At 39.9% G+C, this 19,797-nt stretch overlaps 2 protein-coding genes across 9 annotated transcripts in view; one reads left to right on the plus strand and one right to left on the minus strand.

The window, feature by feature from the left end:
- LOC111260323 (uncharacterized) overlaps positions 1–19,797 on the minus strand; it is a 129,478-nt gene that overhangs the window by 29,343 nt on the left and 80,338 nt on the right. The window lies entirely within an intron of this gene.
- LOC111260324 (uncharacterized) lies at positions 564–19,610 on the plus strand. Of its 3 annotated transcripts, none has more exons than XM_022832967.2 (8): positions 564–934; positions 9,196–9,464; positions 12,916–13,111; positions 13,298–13,575; positions 13,927–14,080; positions 14,558–14,584; positions 15,901–15,930; positions 16,770–16,980. In XM_022832967.2, the coding sequence occupies exons 1-8, from the start codon at positions 856–858 to the stop codon at positions 16,877–16,879; spliced, it is 1,143 nt and encodes a 380-aa protein (XP_022688702.1). In that variant the 5' UTR covers positions 564–855; the 3' UTR covers positions 16,880–16,980. The 3 variants fall into 3 exon arrangements, with proteins under 3 accessions (XP_022688702.1, XP_022688704.1, XP_022688705.1); XM_022832969.2 differs by lacking the exon at positions 16,770–16,980 and adding an exon at positions 19,069–19,610 and having other exon boundaries at positions 565–934; XM_022832970.2 differs by having other exon boundaries at positions 567–934; positions 16,902–16,980.

Below are 19,797 nucleotides of genomic sequence, written 5' to 3' on the forward strand. Positions count from 1 at the left end.
GACTGCAATTATTAGTAGGCGGACATATCTATTCGTACTAAAAGTCAGCACTTCAAAACCCAGGATCAAAGAGATAATGCTGAACAGTATACAACTAGCTGCGTAAATTCCTACTGACTAGCAAGTGATCCGCCCTCAAAAGTACCAGAGCCGTTTGCGAGGCGTACGCAAGCTTAAAAAGGCCTCCTAGGACAGCGCGTCGCGAAGTGTGTGGCTAATAATTAGCGTCAACGTTAGCAAATGACGGTCGACCGAACGCCAGTAGAAGAAAGCGTTCCAATAAGCGTTCGCGGGATATCGAGTCCCGTATTAACATGCCCGTTTCGACAGACAAAATAGCAGCCAATAACAACAATGTCGACGACAGCAAGAAACGTTCTCCAAGGGAAAAAGAAACAGGACTTACACATATCGGAATGAGAGAGCGAGACTATTATTTCAGTCTGCTTTTTTCACTCATCACCCCCTCTTCCCTCTATTTTTTTTTTCGTTTCATTTCATCACTGTTCGAAAAATCGAGACTCGGCTAAGCAGGTACCCTCTCTTAGCGTGCGCATATCACTTCTCCAGTCAACGGAGTACTCCAACCGCAACTGTTGACTCGGTTCGTTGACTCTTGTACGAACAGCCATAGACGCGTATAGGGGAAGGTGATAGCTCTCGAATGAGAAGCTGTTATTATGGTGGTAACAAGTGTGTACTGGCCGTTGACATTTGCAGCAACTGCTCTTTAGCTGAAAGAACCCATATATGACGGTAGATAACAGATACGTTAACAATTATAAGTGTACCCCAGCAGCTAATTACAAACGTTTAACTTTTAGCAATGAAAGTTAATTATATGTTTACGCGTAAATGTCAATGATGCCAAGGATCGCGATACCGTTTATGGTATGTTGTGCAGTATTGACGGCGGTTTCAGCCCATGAAGAGTGTAAGTTTTTTGTACTTTATTGCGGTTGTCGCCATTTTGACAGGATTTTGTTTCGTTTTTTTCGCATATGTTTTCTAGACGTTTTGCCAACTGATGATTTTGTTACGTTAGCTAGATGTAGGCAAGTTAGAATGCGGTAATGGACCGCGTTGCAAAAGGGCGATACTTTATGCGGTGCGATTTCTATTTTAGGCTGAAGATTGGAGCGTTCAAATTAGTGCTTGTCTGTGTTCCGTTTTTTTCTAGTTACTCTCTTCACTGCACCGTATAACTACGCTCACGTTAGTTACGCTAGCGCGTTGTCAAAACAGAATAAAATATTAGATGCGATAATGTATAAAGTATTTCGGGCGATTTTTGCTTCCGACGAGGCTTAGCACTATTTGCATAGTATGATCTAGCTTAAAAACGATTTTTCCCTCAGTTCAGCTTCCTTTGGATTTGCAAATTTTTTTTTTTTTTTTTTTTTTTTTTTTTTCATAAATTCTATATAAATGGGACTAGCTATTTTTGGAGACGATCTGTTATGCTAATGCGTATTATGTCAAGAATATGTTATGGCCATTTTCCGTGCGCAGAGTAGGAAAATTCGTTCTGCTGTATGAGTAGTTACTAGGACAATTTACGAAAAGCTCTATCTAATACAGAGACCTCTTCACTAGCCAAAGCTGGCTCAGCATTTCCTAGCTCTGGCGTAACGTGGCATTTGAACATTGCTTCGAAAGATGTGCATTAAAAATAAAATGGCCGCTTACATGATTACCGCAAAGCGATCATTTCAATGTATTTGGTTATTTACAGGTCGAGGCAATGTTGTTGCTTTTCGACAAATTAGTAAAGCATTTCGCCATCATCGTCACATGTTGCCACTTACTAAATACTGGTCGAATTGAGAAGTTTGTTGGATTTATACGTTAAGTTAACCTCAGACAAAGAACCAATGTATATGCTAATAGTTCTGGTAATTCGCACTCTTAAGTAAGTGCCTCTTAGCATGACGTACTTCGAAAATTCGTAATGGGGCGCAGCAGAATCTATTCTGAATATCTAATTCGTTATATGTACGTGCGTGCGTGTCACCTTGATGGAGAAAGCAAGCAATAATCTCGAGATTTGTGAAATATGGATCACAATCAAATCTCACAAGATAGAAAAGACTATTTTTCATCGCCGCGTGCAGCACGCTGCACGAACACCCAAGTCCGCAAGCTACTACGGGATTCAGCAGCAGCAGCAGCAGCAGAGACAAACAAGAAGCGTTAGAGAAAAGGAGCTCCGAAACGATTTGAACGGCGTACGATGCAAATGTCAAGGATGATAAAATTGTTGACGCATCGAAATATTTGCTACCGTACCATAAAGGGAAATTCCATCTTGCGAAAATTCAGCTGCGTTTCCTGATTCCCAGCAAATGCTTATAAAATGTGGGGTTTATTCGGCAGTCTGTCGCTGAAAGTTTATATAATAAATGCAATCTGATTAAATTTACAAACATTTATAGCAAATAGTGCTCTGAACGGGGTAGCATGTTCTTTCTGTAAATCTAAATAATGATTATTATGCGTATACTCGAACGATATTCATCATCATTAGTTAATTTCACTGATAGTTTTTTCAGGGCAGAGCCTGGACAAAAAAACGCATGCGCCTATAGCATCGTAGCAGCTTTTGCCTACTCATTGAGCTAGCCGTTTACTTCCCCTTACCGAAATAGGTATCCAGTTATGCAAGCCGTATTTATATGGCACCTATGCTATGGAGGAACGGGTTAAGTCAGCAGCAATATCTCTGTATATTGTTATTTAACAATAGAGCACACATATAAGGTCAATTAGAAAAGCTTTTCTAGGGATTTTTTTTTTACCTTCAGTACACTTGCGTTTACTGTTCTGTATTCTGTTTTGCTGCTTTTCCTAATTAAAAATAATTTTTCTAAAATTGACCTGTAAAGCCCTACTTACCATTTGAAATCAACTCATTCTACAGAAACTAATACCATCTATTTCTTCCTAACAAATGATACTACATCGCACTGCAAAGTTCTAACCAGCGGTCTTCTTGTCAGTGCGGTGTGGACAATGACTCTCTCGTCGAGATGAGACAGCCATCCTTTCGCTAATTTCTGTTCTATACTGTACTTACATTGATTTATCTTTTATGCCATCTCTTTTGTTATTCTACCAGGAGTATCGATTATCAGCTGTTGGATCTGTACGCTTAATGTAAACACTTCGTTCTTTAAGGACTTTGGCATTGGACCTTAAAATGTGTTCGTTATAGTATTGCGTACCACAAATAAAATACATTTTTTTTTTTAAACCTGTGACTGTAGTAGTGGACAGTAATAACAAACTGAGACGACCATTTGAAGAATCTACTAGTTCAGTTCCCCTGCATTCACTTAGTTGTAGCGAACTAATATCGTGACGTAAAACTATATTTTAAAAATTTGTCAGTTAAAGGCATGTTTTCTTTATGTACGCTCCGGATATCTCAAACTTCCTGGATATTTGCAAATACAAAGATTAATATACCGTCAGTTCTATTCACTAGGCAGAATACACTAGTATATGTTTCGTTTTTAGTAACCAGCCGTGGCCTAAACATATACCTTTTGTTAGGTTGCTGCTGACTGTTGTCCGGGCCGTGTGCTTATCGAGGCACATCCTTAGGGAAATACTATAAATACCTGATATTTTCGAGAGCTTATGAGCAAATGTCCTTCTCTCGAGAATACGCTGATCGCACTTCCCTTTCGAGTTGGAAGAGCTGTAAACACAACTCAGCTGTACCGGCGTTCCTCATTAAAGAACAACAACAACAGCAAAGTGAAGAATCCTTCAGAATTACTTCGTAACCCAGATCAGAAGCTTATATGCTCTCCATTCCCTTCTACGACTCGGACTGCAAAACGGCAAAGATACTGTTGAGCAAAGCGAGTCAAGAAAATGCGAAACTTCGGCTCTTCCGCTCTTCACATCACAGCGCCCGATTCGTAGAGAGTGGCCGGTACAGCTATAAAAGCGAGGTGGCCAAGAAGATTGTTTATAGGAGAATCAAGCCTCCTGTGAGCGTAAAAATGTTGGCAACCGAAAGGGGCAGAAGATGTTCACCTAACGGCAATCGATACAGCAACAATGAGGGGCTTACACAGCCGGCTCAACCGGGGAGCCAGGCTTCCCTGAGCCGAACGTTCGAACGGCCAGGTTAGCTTCAAACGGGCGAATTACCGCCCAGCGCAACCATCGTCAAAAAAACCCTGTTGGAAAAGGCAGCATCAAGCCGGAGTGTTGGACTACGGCCAACGAGTCCCACCCGCTCTAACGATTGAGGATTTTGTGAAGCAGGTTTTGGCAACATTGTAGACTGTAGGGCCGGTTTCGATAGACGGCTGTTTGAATTACTGTAATCCCTCGAAAGGGTAATAATGGAACTTACGACGAGGCTAGATTCTAAGAAGAGTCTTGGAGTTACATAGTGGAACTGTGACGGACTGAAACTCTGGCACTCCTCTCCACGGAAGCCTTGGACAGCATAGGCATCCTTATGCTAACGAAGATCTGGGCGACTAGCCCTTTTAATTTAGCGCGTTTCTCGCGCAACAACGTGAAGGCGACTTCACGCTGTGCCTGATGACGTCACTCTATTACGTGGACAGCAACCAGTCCTCGTAGCAGCCTAGGTTCGGTCGACTGACTTGGAATCAACGTATGCCAAGGACAAGAAACTTGTTAATGCATTAAAAGCGTAGTCCTCTCATTCTGTTTCTCACTAGTCGCTGTCGGCGACCTTAGTGCCCGCCTCGACTAGCCGAACTCGAGCCGTATTACGACACTTCAAGACACACTCGTGGACTTTAGCTGCTGGGTAGGTAATCCCACCCCTACGTTGATTCTCCTAATGCAAGCAGGAAGTTCGGCTATCGATATATTGGCAACGAACGTAACCAGGGATAGGATAAAGTTCCAGAGTGGCAATCACTATTTGCTGTCAGCGGGCGTAAACATCCGTACTTCCATACGGGTAAACCCCACTAAATTGTAACTGCGCGCACAACAACCGCTAAGCTCCGTCGCGCTGTCTACTGCAGACAAGCCCTTGGAACCCGCAATATCCTCCCTATACATGACGTGGCAAATGTTAAAGCCTAGGCGTAACATGTGGTTAAAATTATCCAGTCTAGAACATAGCCCCTTCATTCCCCGGAAAGACAGGCCGTCGTGCAACTTGTAAATTTGCTCGGAGAGCTCCAATGGTATTCAGGCTCACAACCGAGATATAACCCGAATTCTACCCTTTAGCCTTCGTTTTTAAGACGATCTATTAAAAAAAAAAAACATATACGTCACAAAAGCAACGATACCCTAAGCGATTGGAAACCTGTCAATTATATAAATGGCCAACGTACTACGGCAGGTCGGCGGTTTGCCTGACAATTTTCTCGACCTTCATAAATTACTTGTCGGAGATGGTTATGCCAAGGGATACGATACCACGCGTGGTGCCCTTCCTGCCCCAGCGTGGAAAGAAGGGATTTTAATACTACGCAATATCCCTCTAAGTAATGCAAAATTTTAAGAGCCTACGCAACACAGATCCACCTAGGGTCTGCAACGAGCATCTCAAATGCGCCGTTATTGTACCACCACACTCGACGGAACTGTTTAATAAGTGTTTGTGTACTGTTATGCATTTACCACAATGGAGGGATGCTACCCTGCTAGTGATCCCTAAAGGAAGGGGGGTTCAACCGCGCCGTCGTTACAGCGAAAAATAGAAAAGAAAAGTGTTCACTATAAGCTGCTTTTCAGCTTGCTGGCTAAGAGGCTAGACTATTAGGAAGCGCACATGTCGTTCCAACAGACCTACATCAGTACCGGAGTGAATGCTTTACAGAAACGTACAGAATTTTGGTGGTCGACGCCAAAAGAGTATGAGCTACGCCGCGGAATTCAGTGTTCGTCGATTTCAAAGCAGCTTTCGACTCAACATCCAGGGACAAGGTTATCCTCACGTTGGCCGAGCTAAGTGTCCCTATAAATATACTTAACCTTCTCGCTTCGATTATACACGAGAATAAAATTATCATTGACGATGGAGTGGCCGAACTCGTGTCCTTTACAGAGAAAACTGGCCTGGCTCAGGTGGATCATCTAAGCCCACTTTATTCCCCGTCTTGCTGAAGAGTTTCTCTAATAAAATGGCTGAGAAAATTAATCGCAGTCACTTTATATATGCACACGATTTAGTGATATATAGGCTGGGCAGGGTCGCGGTCCGGCAAGTTCTGGCCCGAACAGTCACAGATTTAGGACTGACTGTAAACTAGGCCAAGGCGGAGATAATTAGGTTTATAAGCAGAAATAGAACAGCGCTCATTGGCACCCTGTATCACAGTAAGGTCGCCTCTTGCTTCCGTCACTCGGTTTCTGTACTTGAAGTTGCGCTTCCCCGCAACGGCAGAAATTTCACTACGAACGGCAACGATGAAGGCAGTGCTGGCTGTATGAGCGATCAACTTGTCTCATCGCTTCTCCATCGCACCTGCTTTCAGCTTGCTCGGCCCCGAGGTAACTTCGATTGTAACGTATCGGATCCGCGTCATTCGAGAAGATTCTACACTCGAGAACCTCAAACAATTACACTTAGTGAAAGCCTTTTTTCTTAAAGCATTGCCACCACACATCGAGATCGGTCCTAAATCGCTTCACGTATCTCGTAGTCGACTTATAACTGATGTCTGAAAACTAACGTCATTGCTTGGAGCTCCTAGCAACGAAAAACTTTAAGACGCACTTAACGAACTGGAAACGAAAATTCGACGAGATTTTGGGAATTTTTTTTGCTTCGTGTGCGAGAAAAACAATGAGTGGAAAGGGACGAAGCAGCTAAACAGGCATGTCGTCACTCGCTTTGCTGTGCATGAATTCTGCCATGGAGTTAGCAGAATGCCAGGTTTTCACGAGCGTGATGATACATGTAGGTGCTCCAGATGTGCATGACGTGTGGAATCGTAGTAGAAATTATGCCACTTGTTATTGCCGGTAGCATATTGAAAACACTTGCAAATCTTTCAGATAAATTTAGAAACCCGACAAGTCTTGTATAACCCATATGATGTAAAGCGTTTTAAGTGTTTCTATATACTGTCTTTGATATTGGGATATTGTATTATTGGCCTGTATTTGTGGAGTTCTTGACTACTGCCAGCATGGGTACACAAATTAGATTTTTTATAGCTTTAGAATTTCGAGCGCTGGACTAGCACAGATAAACTTTAGTGTTTCCGGTGCCGTTGAGAACTGCAGCTGTTTAATAAAGTGGATCTGAGCTAAATGTTTGTATGAACGTTCTTCAAGCATTAATGGAGAAAATAATCGACAATTGTACCGAAACCTTTATATTTGCCAAGCTTAGAAAGTCGAATTCCGGATAACACTAGCGACACGAGACCCTTTAGAGGAGTGAAGCTGTATACCGGCTGAGGTCCCGAATTCATAATTAGGTAAAACTGCCGACCAGCATATCTTACGTTTTAAGTAAATCTGTCTTGGCAAATCTGAATTGTCAGCGATAAAGATCGAGCTTTCAATGCCAGAAAGCTTTTTATCGGGTCTTGACAGATCTGCCTAAAAATGAACCTTTCAACGTTCACTGTGCTCAAACCTACAGAAAATATTAATTTTCTAACTCCTTTTCCCTCCTGAAGTGCCTCAAATGGGCCACCTTTGAAATGAGGGACATTCTAACCGCTTAGTTTTAAGATCTTGTTTTGGCCGCTGCGAGGAACTGTCAGGCATTAAATGGAACTACAGGCGTAAGTGTCGCTTAGAACTCGGCCTGGTCACCCGTGTGTGGTCTTGAGACATTCGTCTCAGCGTTTCCACTGTCGGCCTGGTAGGGCGTAGTTCAAAAACAGCTACGAGGTCGCTTCATGGAAGTCTTAACATATCGAAGGTTAAGAGTGAGCATCCTCTGCTAACGAGGAAGACAACCCAACGCAGACATTAGCGTGCACAGCGTTGATGTTGTAATCGCGAAAGCGCCATTACAATCAGTACAGCTGTTAATTATCTCGGGTATTTAATTCTTTTTTTAATTTACGCTATCACATACTCTTTTAAACGGCATTGCAAGGTTCTTAGTGAAGTCTATTTTAATTTACCTGTACTAGAAACATGAAAACTATTTAGCGTATACGTACAAATTTGTACCGTCGGTCCAAGAGCTATAATAATCGAACATAAGCAGAAATTACATATGCGCTAGAAGAAATTTCTGCTTACTAAGTTTCCATAAACGTTTAGTTGTCATGCGACTATAGAATAATATTGTCTGCTGTATAATAATAAGCTTTAAGTATAGGTTTGAATCGCAGTTTTGTTTGTTACCTTCAATTCAACGTCCGGCAAATCGTTGACGTAACTGAATTTGTCACTGATTTCTAATTTCACCAAACACATTTTTAGCACGCCTTCAGACTATATTATCAGTTTCAAGTTAAACACAATAGACAAGGGTCTGTCAAAAAGATCTCAAGTATTGAGTTCGTTAAAATTGCCGTTCACTGCCTTTTGCTCCCGGTGCCCAGTTCCACTAATTAAACACTACGACGCCTCGCTCAACATTGAGCCGTAAGTGCAATGTGATTATGACATGTTACGAAAAAAAAAATGGTCAGGATATGCTATCGTAATTTATTGTTATATTAAAATGAACATAAATGAATGATTATAACACTGAAACAGCCATTGATATATACGAAATCGGTGTTCGCATGTTTTCGGCACTGGATGAAACCCCCAACACACTTCACGTGTACCACCAACACGACACCTCCTTCATAAACTGTACAGTGGGCATTCATGTATAAAAACGTACCATGCATGTGTGTATTTATTATTTTTAGCTTCGGATTGTCATGTATTTTATTGTGTTTACATTTTCTATATGTTATCATAAAAGTGTTTATATTGAGATCTGAACAAGTTAGCGAAACTCCGAGCTCACGCTCATATGACGTTGGCACGAAATTTTCGACGAACTTCCAACAGCAAAACCGAAACTTTTCGATGCCTCTGGAAAACGCTAAAGTCAGTGAGGAAAATACCCATATAGTGATTCGATAGATCTGTTTAAAAATCATTGGGATTAATCATTGGGGTGAAAGCTCTTAGAGTAGCCCTTGCAACCGAAATTTCAGAAGCTACGCCTGCTTCAAATAACACCTAGTGTTGTGATATTCTCGATTTGCTTTTTAGACTATCTGGAAGAGCTATGTGGAGAAAACATGGTGGTCAACTTGAACGAGACAAGCAAATTTATAATACAGCTCTCGAAAAATGAAGATGATTTAACCAGCACAGGTCGGCACGGTTCATGTCATGGATTACTTCATTTTCGTTGGTCAGGTTACCAGGAGCTCTGGGTTACAGTGAGGGTGCGAAATGCCTCCTTCGTAAAAGACCCAGCGGCCGACCAACAGCAGCAACAACAATACGGCGGGTGTAATGCTGTACACGCCTTGCAGGTAAACAACTACCAGCGTATTGACCGTCGAAATCCCGCTTACATTTTGTCAAAAGTTGTAGGACATAATTTCAGTAAAGGATCAGCTGATATATAATAAAAAATGGACAGATTGGGGTTTACAAAGACAGGTCAATCTACAATGAGACCTACCGTGGATAAAAGATTTAAGGATAGTGCCTTTAATTCAAGGCAGTGAGATATTTGTATCGTGTTGCACGCAAATTATAGACAGGCATCAATTCTGAGCCCACATTAGCTACAAACCCTTGTCATGCAGGGACGTGACTCCTCTTTTGTTGGCCACAATCAGGTGCTGTTTCCTGTTGCATTACCTTGAACGGTTGAGCTATCCACAGTTAGGAGTTAACTGAGGTAACGCTTTGGTTGTTTGAGAGAAGCTTGGAGGCAAACAGGTCCCTGCCTCTGGATAGATGGTTTAGCTCTCGCTTGGGAAGCTACGACACACGGCTTATAAGTTAGAAATCGGTTATGTTGTGAGGACCTCAAATGTCGGCTCGATTAAGATAATCGTTGCCTACTAAATGTCACTGAACGGTCGATTTAGATGCTCCTGTATTTTCTGCAGTCCGGCCAAAGCTTATATGTGGGTTCTAATCGACCACAGTGAAAATTTTAGCGTCCCCTTACTCAGAGCCTGCGCGTCCCTATTTTGAGGGTGAGCTAACTGCTTCCTTACCGTGCAGTTTCCTCACGAGCCGGGGTCGTACTCGGTCCCTTTCAAAGATAAAACTTTAGAATCGATCTTAAATGCATTTTCAAGATCTCAACTTTTAGTGTCTTCAGCAGCTCAACCGAGCCATAGAATCAAATAGAACACAGCGCTAAGGAAAAGCGCCTTTCTTGTCCATTTAACTTCATTTGTGGCGCCAAGATTTAAATTCTTTTCAGATTAGCTGCAAACAGCCATAAACACCAGCGGATATAGACGAACATGTGCAAATTACATATGAAGCTTTTAGATATAGCAACGCAAGGAACATAAAGTAACAAGAGGTGTCAACAGCTAACGACCTCTGTCGATTAAATAGGAAGTGCTCAAAGAGATATTCCTATTCAACAAACTTCAGTAGACTCTCGATGGATGCTGATTATTGAGTTTATATACTATAGCTTTATAGAAAAGTAGAAAATGGAGGCGCCGTTTCCACAATATGCTTTTAAAAATAGAGTAAATTATTACACTTTAACATAGAGATGTTAAACTGCCATTGGCAAGTATTGGATAAATACAAGTAGAGTAGTCACCGATATAATGTTAATTTGGAAAAAGTGGCCTTCACAATAGTCTCTGCACTCGTATGTGGAAAATCGTTACTTACGTAGGTGACGTGTTACGGTTGAAACAGTGGAAAAATTCTTTTGCTGTCGTAAAATCTCTCGACGAAAACGGCATCATTTACTTCAAATTCGGACGTTGAAACGGGAAAAAAAGCTAAACACATATATTAACAGCAAGTATTTAGCATTTAAGGATAGATTTGCACAAGGTCTATATAAAGCCATATAGTCAAGAGCGTGTCCATATATAACATACCGACAAAGTGAACGTATTATTTTTTGTTAGAAGCAGTTCTTCGCTTTAGATCTTCGATCGCTCACTCTTGCTAGCGGTGCCCTCATCCCAATGCAAATAACTCAGTTGGGAATTGGTTATCTGTGCATCTGTCCTTAAGAGATTTTCAAAAGAAATTACTAAATATACACGAGTTATTTTTACAAAAATAGATACAGATTCAAATTATTTTATACATCAAATTATCTCGGACCGTAAAGATTTTACGTAGCTAAAAGATGTGATTCTTCTTGACTGTCAGTTATTTAGTGGCCAAATGATTCAAATATAATTAAAAGGTCTGATACTATGTCGTATCAGACGTTACAGACAGTACAGCCGTTTTTGAGCTTTCACGAGTCGACTGCCCTGGGTCTCTGTGGCTACACATTAGACTACCTTAAACCCGGTTGATAACACTGCTTTGCATAGTGTAACTCAAAGATATTTCATAACATTTTTCCGTAATATCATCATAATCAAAAAATTGCTATTTGCGCCAAATTATATAGTACAACAACTTAGAAAAGTAAACATTTTACTGGGGATTTAAGCTAGTCCGTTCCCTTCGCCGTTTGTTGGAAAGCTGTGAAATAGGAATATAGGAAAAGCTTGCCGGGGTTAAAAATACGAAAATTCAGAAACCTGTATATATATTATATGTATATTACACTAAATAATGATTGCAACATACACGATTAGGCCTTTTTAGAAAACGAAGATCATAGGGATTACGATTTTGTAATCAAGAAGAAAACTAATAAATGCAAACAAAAATACGTTAGGAAATCCGTGTTAGACTGTACACTATGTAGTTGCAGTAAGTGTTTCGACATAAATAAAGAATGCGAAAATTTTCAAATTTTGTCACAAGCTAAAGTGGTAGACGTGTCATATCTGATCACATTATAATTAATTATACTATATTTTCGAGTCGGTTGAAATGCTCTCGTAAAACATATGACTATTATAAAAATGCAACAGAAGAAAAATTAAAAGAAATTATTTTCTATAAATATAATATTCGAATACAAAAAGAGATAATTTCCGAAGGCATATGACTTCGAATGAAAAAAATTCGCGCGCAATGGACTGAAATTCAAAGATCATTACGGTGCGCTCGAACCCGTCCTGTCGGTTCAGAGTAGAGGCTGGGGATGTCATGTCGCCGGAGCGCTGGAAGCAACGCTGGTCTATTGTGACCACGAAGAATTCACACATAAAGAAAATTAAGGACCAAAAATTGAGGAAAGGTAGGACCAGACCAGGTAAAAGCTTTGCATTTTCAGAGTGTATGCAAGCAAGCTGAACCATTATGGGCCAAAGACAGTGATCATAGGATACAATGACGTCAAACAAGTACCCGCCACAGATATGAAGAAGCCCCTGGCCACGGCAGTAGTTCAGTTATTAAACGCTAGAAGGGGAGACAACTCGCAAGTATCACTTACGGCAGAGGATACAAAAATACGAAGTGCTACAGGAAAAGTGGAAAAAAACTTTAGGATGACGTTAGAGTACCTATCACAATATAGTGAAAACGGCGTTTTTCTGATAGACTTTTGCTGGATTATACAACCGCATACAATAGATACGTGTGTTGCATTGAAAATTTAGATGTAGGTTGGGGCTCACGTCAGTGTGTCTTAGCGAATTTTCTAATTCTTGTTCTTTTTTTTTTTTTTTTTTTTTTTTTTTATTAAATCGTCAATTCGGTAAATTGTTGTTAATACTAGAAAAATCATTCATCCGTACACAATGAGGTAAAAATAATATTTTACTTACAGGTAACTTACCAGAACTTAGTAGAGAATTAAATAGTATCTGCTATTATTCCCAAACTAGCACACATACAATGTGTTTCCTGATGATTTAGTTGGTGTCTCATGATGGGATTCGCAGTCTAATAGGCCCATCCGAGTTCAGTATGCGTTTCGTGAGCGATGTTCGGTTCAAGTACTACCGTCTCGGCGTCACTGGAGCAAATTCGACATTTTGGATGACCGTCATGATCGAACCATTTAATATACCTACTCGAGCGGAGTACTTCAACAGACGAAATTATCATAACGGTAAGCACGCGTATAGAAATAAAGATGTGTTTTTTTTTTCTTAATATAAGTGCGTTCGCCACGACTTCGTAACGCATTCGAGCGAGTACATTCGGTGACCTAAAAAGTGAACCTTACCTATTTGTGAATGTCTGATAATTCCCGAATATTATAATAATAGGCATGGATATTAATCTTTTTGGACAGTCTCCCTGGAGGAGTACTGCGGGCGAAACGTGTTCGAGAATGTCACCGATGGAACTATCCGCTGGTTCTTAAACACTGCTGCCCCGAGCTTCGACGAGCCCCCTAGAAATCAATGTTTCACTCTGTTTACCTTTCATAACACCAAAATGCTATCGAGCGAAAAGGACGGGTCAATGGGCCTGTCGGTCCCGTATTTCGTAAACATCGAAATGGGAGAAAGCCAGTTAAGGAAGCTTACTATACCCCAGCATGGTTGCCTTATGGATCAACAAGTCGTTGTAAGCGTAAACATACTAAATATTGTAACTCACATAGCCAGTACATACAAACACATTATATATACAGACTAGTAAATATATCCACACAAAACTATCGTAGTGTTTCTGTCCAAATGCAGATACGTACACGTTTTTGTGCAGTCGTTGTTTTTAAGCAGTCGGCCCGATTCACTTGTGTTGATAGTAAATGTTGACTTTTACTAAGGGATTATAAATTTCAGCGATCGAGCTTATTCTCCGACGGGATGTTGCAGAGTGTTGCTTAGTGAATCGTCCTGTATTTCTCTTACAATTATCGAAAAAATACTATCATCTATATTGCTATTGAATAACCGTTTGGTCCACTTTAAGCTTCGTGGTTGCGGATGGATTCATACATTGGAACCCCGACGGCGAAGTTCACTTCTAATGCGCCATTCAGGCCATGCCTCTCTTGGATACTTCCGCAGAAAACCTTTCGATGAACAATTCGCTGAACTTAACATCAGCATTCGTATAAACGAAGGTATAATGTCGCTCGCCTAATGTTTTTCCTGAGGATGACGAGAAACCGTGTTCCTATAACAGTAAACTTTTCATCTTATAAAAGTTATATTCAACGCTCTTTTAGTTATTTTAGATTATGTTCATCTCGAAATGTACAATGAACTGCACATCGTTTAGATGTAAACCTCATTGACTAGTTACTAGACCTTAGTAGGTATAGCTTGTCAATTAAAAAAAAGGTGCCTAATGGCACAGATTGAAGCAAATTAGTCTATCGATAAGATGTTGTCGTCGTTTTACAGTAAGACTTTGTTTACTTAGGAAATGTCCATTTCTCCGACTTTGCTGGCAATGATATCCCCTTATCTCTGCGCTATGGAATTGTGGCTGATGCTGATCTGCTCCACGTCTTAGCCTATTGTAAATACGCATCTTCGTTCTACATCTGCCACTAAGTCACGAAGCGAATTAAATTATATTTTACTCTCCCTTACAGGCGACGAGTATGTGATGGACGTTGAATGTAAGTTTATCTTCTTGTATGGATATTAACGTTTTATCCACTTGGAAGAATGGCTTTATGTGAGAGATAACTTATTTGTTGATTTATGGTACAATATAACCTTAGAGACTCAAAATTCTTTTGTCGCATAGATAGATGTTCGTATTCGTGCGCTATCATCATCAGGTGGACGCTTGCTGCTTCTTAGAAAGATCACAAATCCGCCAATCTTCTTCATAAAGTCGGCTATGTTTACCTTAGAAATTTTCTTCACGGTACGTCCACGTATGAGGATGAAGATCTAGTTGTTGTCTAGCTCTGGAACGACGGGAGACGATGGTGTATATGTACATAAATATACATGAACAAAAGTCTATTTAGGTAGGAAAAAAATAAGGCTCAGGGATTTGTGTAAGGTACGATCATCTCCAGCGGTGCCTTAGCTGTTGCTCTATTACCAGTCAGTGTCCTTTTGCGATTCTTTATCTGAGCTTCTCATTCCCTTTAGGTCCTAGTAAAAAGTGTCTGTGTGTGCGGTGTCCTTAAGGGACTGTGATGTAAAGGTATTACTGTAAAATGAGGTTTTCGCTTTTGTCTGATCACTGATCGTATTTCGACAATGGCGCATAAATACAATACGAAATCTACACTCGAATACAATGTTAGCCTACCATAATTCAGGTACCGTTTCGCCGAGTCATGGTAAGAAATTCCGATTAATTCCATGGGAATATTTAATTCTGCATTTTCGAAATGTTTTCCAGCGCCGCTGAAAAAGGCCGTCGTTTAGAACAATCGGTTAAACATATTGACTGTGTGCTTGATAGTAGTAGTAGTAGTAGTAGTAGCAGCAGTAACATAAAAGTACTTATTGAAACGTCACATAATTTCAATAAACCTGAATTTACTATTGTTGCTTTTCCAATGGCTAATTTTAGTAAATGCCATTTCGATTCGTCACCTGTATTGCACTAACGGAGGGCAACTAGGACAAAAATACTTTTCTATTGTACAAACGATGTTATTTGAATTTATACACGACTTAATTCACTTATTATCCTAGGGCCTGGCTTTGCTTGTTAATTCAAAGCTTAGCTCGGCAAAATGACATAAACAAAAACGGTACTTCTTTCTTCATCGACCCTGGTAGTCAGGCTCTTTTTTTTTCAACGTAAAAGCTTCCAGCTGTTGCTTAGGTTCACCATCTTCATCCGTAGTCACCTGACACGATAAGCCTTTAAAGCGTCTGCAAACAAATGGATTATGCAGAAATACGAAATCTAGCATATCGTTTTTATCGATTGCTCGGCTAATTCACGGACATTTTAATCTTTCAGACAATGAACAAGAGGCCTCAGAACTTCAAGGTACGTAACTCCGCTCATTGCACAACATTTGTCTGGTGGTACTATATTCTGTTTACGTTATGTCGTACGAGTAAATAAGCTCAATGTAAAAGTTGAAAGAGTAAAACAGATAAATGTCGATCTTGATCGATACGTTCCTTCCCCTCACCCTTTTCCGCCCTCAGCTTTAATTTTTACGCACAAACACTGAGAGAGATTCCGCAAAAAAACGCTGCAAATGAGCTAGCTAGTACATAGACAAAAAAAAAAAAAAGAAACAGAGGGGACTTTAAGTTTCATACAATATAATATTATATTGTCCTTTTTTTTACTTTTGGCTCATAGTCTGATTCATAGGCCGCTTAGTTTTTCAATAGATTTTAACTCCCAGTAGAGCCAGTTGTCTTCATTGGAAGTGAAATAATTAATACGCTGCTTTTTTATTGGAGTTTTTTCTTCCACTTCACAGGATGTTATTACCTCTAGAAACGTTGCAAGTATCATCTCCCGTAGATAAAACAAGGTGTCTTCTACAGACATTTCCGAATCTAAAAATAAGAGTTACTTAATTGCTGCGGGCCCACATAAGCAACACAAAACAGATACTGATAACAACAAATCGACTTTTCAGAAATAACAATTTTCCTCATATTTATATACTCAAAGAAATTGAGTCTAAAGGAAAAACCAACCGTATTAAATTTCTTAATTCTTTACAAAAATAGCGGAAATAAGTTAGTTTTATCAAAAAAAATATGAAAGGCACATATATTGTGTGTATACTAACGTGTAGTCGTAAGTTACGATTTACGTTTTCGTTTTTAAAGGATCGTTTTATGATCCGTGCATATTTGTTGCAGTTACGATCATCAGTAGAGCTTCCGTACCGGAGAGAAAACTTATAGAAGGCAGTATTTGGACTCTTGTTGACATCGTATCGCAAGCTCTACTTTTGAACACCATTCACTAAAGATCGATCATTTTATTTTCAGATGGCTAATATGTATTTACCGACTGTACTTCACGAAAGCGATTGTGTAGCAGGGAAACTCAAATAAAAATAAAATATTATAGCGCGTAAATTTCCTTTCTGAGCGCAATAGATATATAGCTCCATGAGCTTCTTAAACCTCATACTTTTAGGGTCGTGATATTGCGGCGTAGTCTATATTATAACATATGGAAAAAAAAAACGTCATGATTCGACACATCAAGTGGCTTAACGATGTCTCCTACACTAGCGATATAACTTCGCGTTCTGAAATCGCGATTATTGAAATGCTTCAGATATTACTATACCTCCCAGTTCCTATTTCTTTATATAAAATCTTTATTGCTTTTTTTCAGGCTTCGGTACGTGTAAAATAGGGAAAAGAAAAAAAAAGTATTAGAAAAATTGAGACGATCCCTGTCAAGAGAATATCGTAGTTCATTGACAACGTTCACAGTCATTTCAGTGAGTCTATTGTAATTGAAGTTGTCGTACTCGAGATGAACGTATCTATAACTTGCGGCAACTGCTAAGCCATTACCATAAACAAACTAATGAAAGTGATGCATCACTCGAACGACTACTGTTTTAAACAAACGTATCTTGCCAAAGACGGGAAATTGCAAAATATGTATACGGTTGCATCGATCTTCGGACGCCATGGTACTTGGTAATGGCAGCAAATGATGTCGGCTTTACAAAAAAGACTAACGACGATTTTCGGCCTAGCGCGAGGCGCAGCGCTTTACTTTGGCCCTACGTACTCACCGTCAATTTTCTTTTTCTTGTCTCTCAACGATTTATTTTTTATTCTGTTCCGAAATTTTACTGTTTGGCATTACAGACCATGTTTCGAATCCTCTTTGTTGTCAAATGTATTGTACCCTATTTCATTTGGTAGAAGTTGGAAAAGTCAGTGATCCTGGCTGCAAAGAACTTCTCACTCAAGTTCTTGCGCGGCAATTTCGACTATCGCCATGGTATTGTGTCCGGAGAAGAAGAATGCTTTGCCTTGTCTGTCGGAATTATTCTGTTCGAAAGCCTCGCTAACTCAATGTGATTGAGCCATACACAAATCCTTGTTGATGTTCCTGTCTTTGTCACGCATTGCCCAGCATAGAACACCTTTTTCGTCCAACCAAATTCAGGTGATGATCTTTTTTGGATGGAGATTTGGCTAAATTCTAGACTTAGATGTGCCTCGAGGAGCGATTTTTTCAGCGTCATGTTTACTTAGAAATACCATTTTTCGTCACCAGTAAGTATTTCCCATAGTGATGTATCACTGTGACTGTACACTGTTCGGCGCCAAGTGAGATACTGAAAAACAGTTAAAAACCTTGTATCTTTTGTTTGTTACACAGGTTAAATTTGAATAATTTCCAAGTTTCAAAATGCTTGTCGGTTATCTAGTGTTCGTAGTCCATTCCCTCGACCAGTAAAGAGTAATGCAGTTTGAAAAAAGGCGTTTCTTTTTTAAACTTTATTTGAAACTTAAACTCAAGGAACTGAACGTCTTTTTTTAGAATTGGAAAGTTTAAAAGTACATAGGGGGTATACAGACAGCAGAAAGGTAAAGGTAAAGGGAAAAGGGGCATTTAAGAAAAACCCTTATTAAATTTTTGTCATTTTAATGATAAGCTGAGTGTATTTATTTATGTGCGCAAATATTGTGCAAATATACTGTTTCGAGAATCGGAGTCCCCGCTGAGAAAATCTCTCTATCTCTGCTTAAGCAGCAGAGGTAGATCACTTTATTCTGTGGATCGTTGTTTTCGTGGTCATTTCCTAATGTGTTTGAGCATGAATAAAAACAGAACGCGTTTTTTCTTTATCGTGTACCATGGGTTCGTTTAAATGTAAAAACGTACTTAACGATGCTATCTATACAGGGTCTAAAATTATCTTCTATAGATTAGATCTTACGCAAATATATATAGATGTGATAAGGTTTTCGATACTTGCGCACTAGACAAAGAATTGATTAACCGTTGTTGTTTATATCAGACACAACAGCTGTAATGAGCTAACACTCTTTTGTAAAGATATAATACATTATGACTGGCCGGTCGGTACAACTGACCAAAAAGGACTCGAACAAATATGTTTATTTCCGACTATTTGGTTTTTCAACCAACTAGCTAACCGATGAATCCACCACGTTGTAGCCCATCAGCAATGAAAATACCATAGACATCGGACGACCAGCCGCGCACAGAAGCAGACTAAGAAATTCGTCTGCATCAAGACAACACCAGCGCTATGTTTGCATATGTGACAAGCAAGATAAACGAGGTTTCTGGCCAACATTCTGTGAAGTATGTCAAACCCAATACAGTATGCAAGATTCAGCCCAAAAGGCAGGAAAGCCTTTAAACAGGCGGTTATACCTAGGCAAAAAGGACACGCTAAGACTCGTTCCATGTGCGTGGCTTGTGAGAACACGTACGAGCGCGAATGCTGTTCATTCATGCGGAGACATCAATAAAAAAAAACGTATGATGCACATATATTTTAGTATATAGACTATACATCTCTACAAATACCCCGGCCATTCTGTTAGCTGTAACTGGGCCTCGAGGAACAGAATAGAAATATATTCAGAATAAGAATAATGACTATAAGGTGCTTCGTTGCGTGGCCAATCGTAGATTTATGCTTAGGGAATATCACACACAGAGCCGTTTGAAATATAATGAGTGTTATCTTTCATGGAAACTGTCTTTTTGACTAAACGGTCAGTAGATAGCTAACCATAATTTAGAGCCCTTAATGTTATAGTAGTGCAAACTACGAACTGGTACCCACGAGCGTAGATTTTCGTTAAGGCACAGAATTTCCCTGAAATGTGATTTACGTGATGATCCCTGAGCGATCGTAATCGCAGCCCCCACTTA

This window comes from Varroa jacobsoni, unplaced genomic scaffold, assembly GCF_002532875.2.
Source record: "Varroa jacobsoni isolate VJ856 unplaced genomic scaffold, vjacob_1.0 scaffold_429, whole genome shotgun sequence".
In the NCBI taxonomy this organism is placed as follows: Eukaryota; Metazoa; Arthropoda; class Arachnida; order Mesostigmata; family Varroidae; genus Varroa; species Varroa jacobsoni.

What these genes read in the sequence shown, in the direction of transcription:
- LOC111260324 (XM_022832967.2), top strand. Translation starts at nt 856, where the DNA reads ATGTCAATGATGCCAAGGATCGCGATACCGTTTATGGTATGTTGTGCA. An exon ending in GGTTTCAGCCCATGAAGAGT is followed by an intron (nt 935 to 9,195) that starts GTAAGTTTTTTG and finishes TTTGCTTTTTAG; the next exon opens with ACTATCTGGAAGAGCTATGT. An exon ending in ATGCTGTACACGCCTTGCAG is followed by an intron (nt 9,465 to 12,915) that starts GTAAACAACTAC and finishes CTGATGATTTAG; the next exon opens with TTGGTGTCTCATGATGGGAT.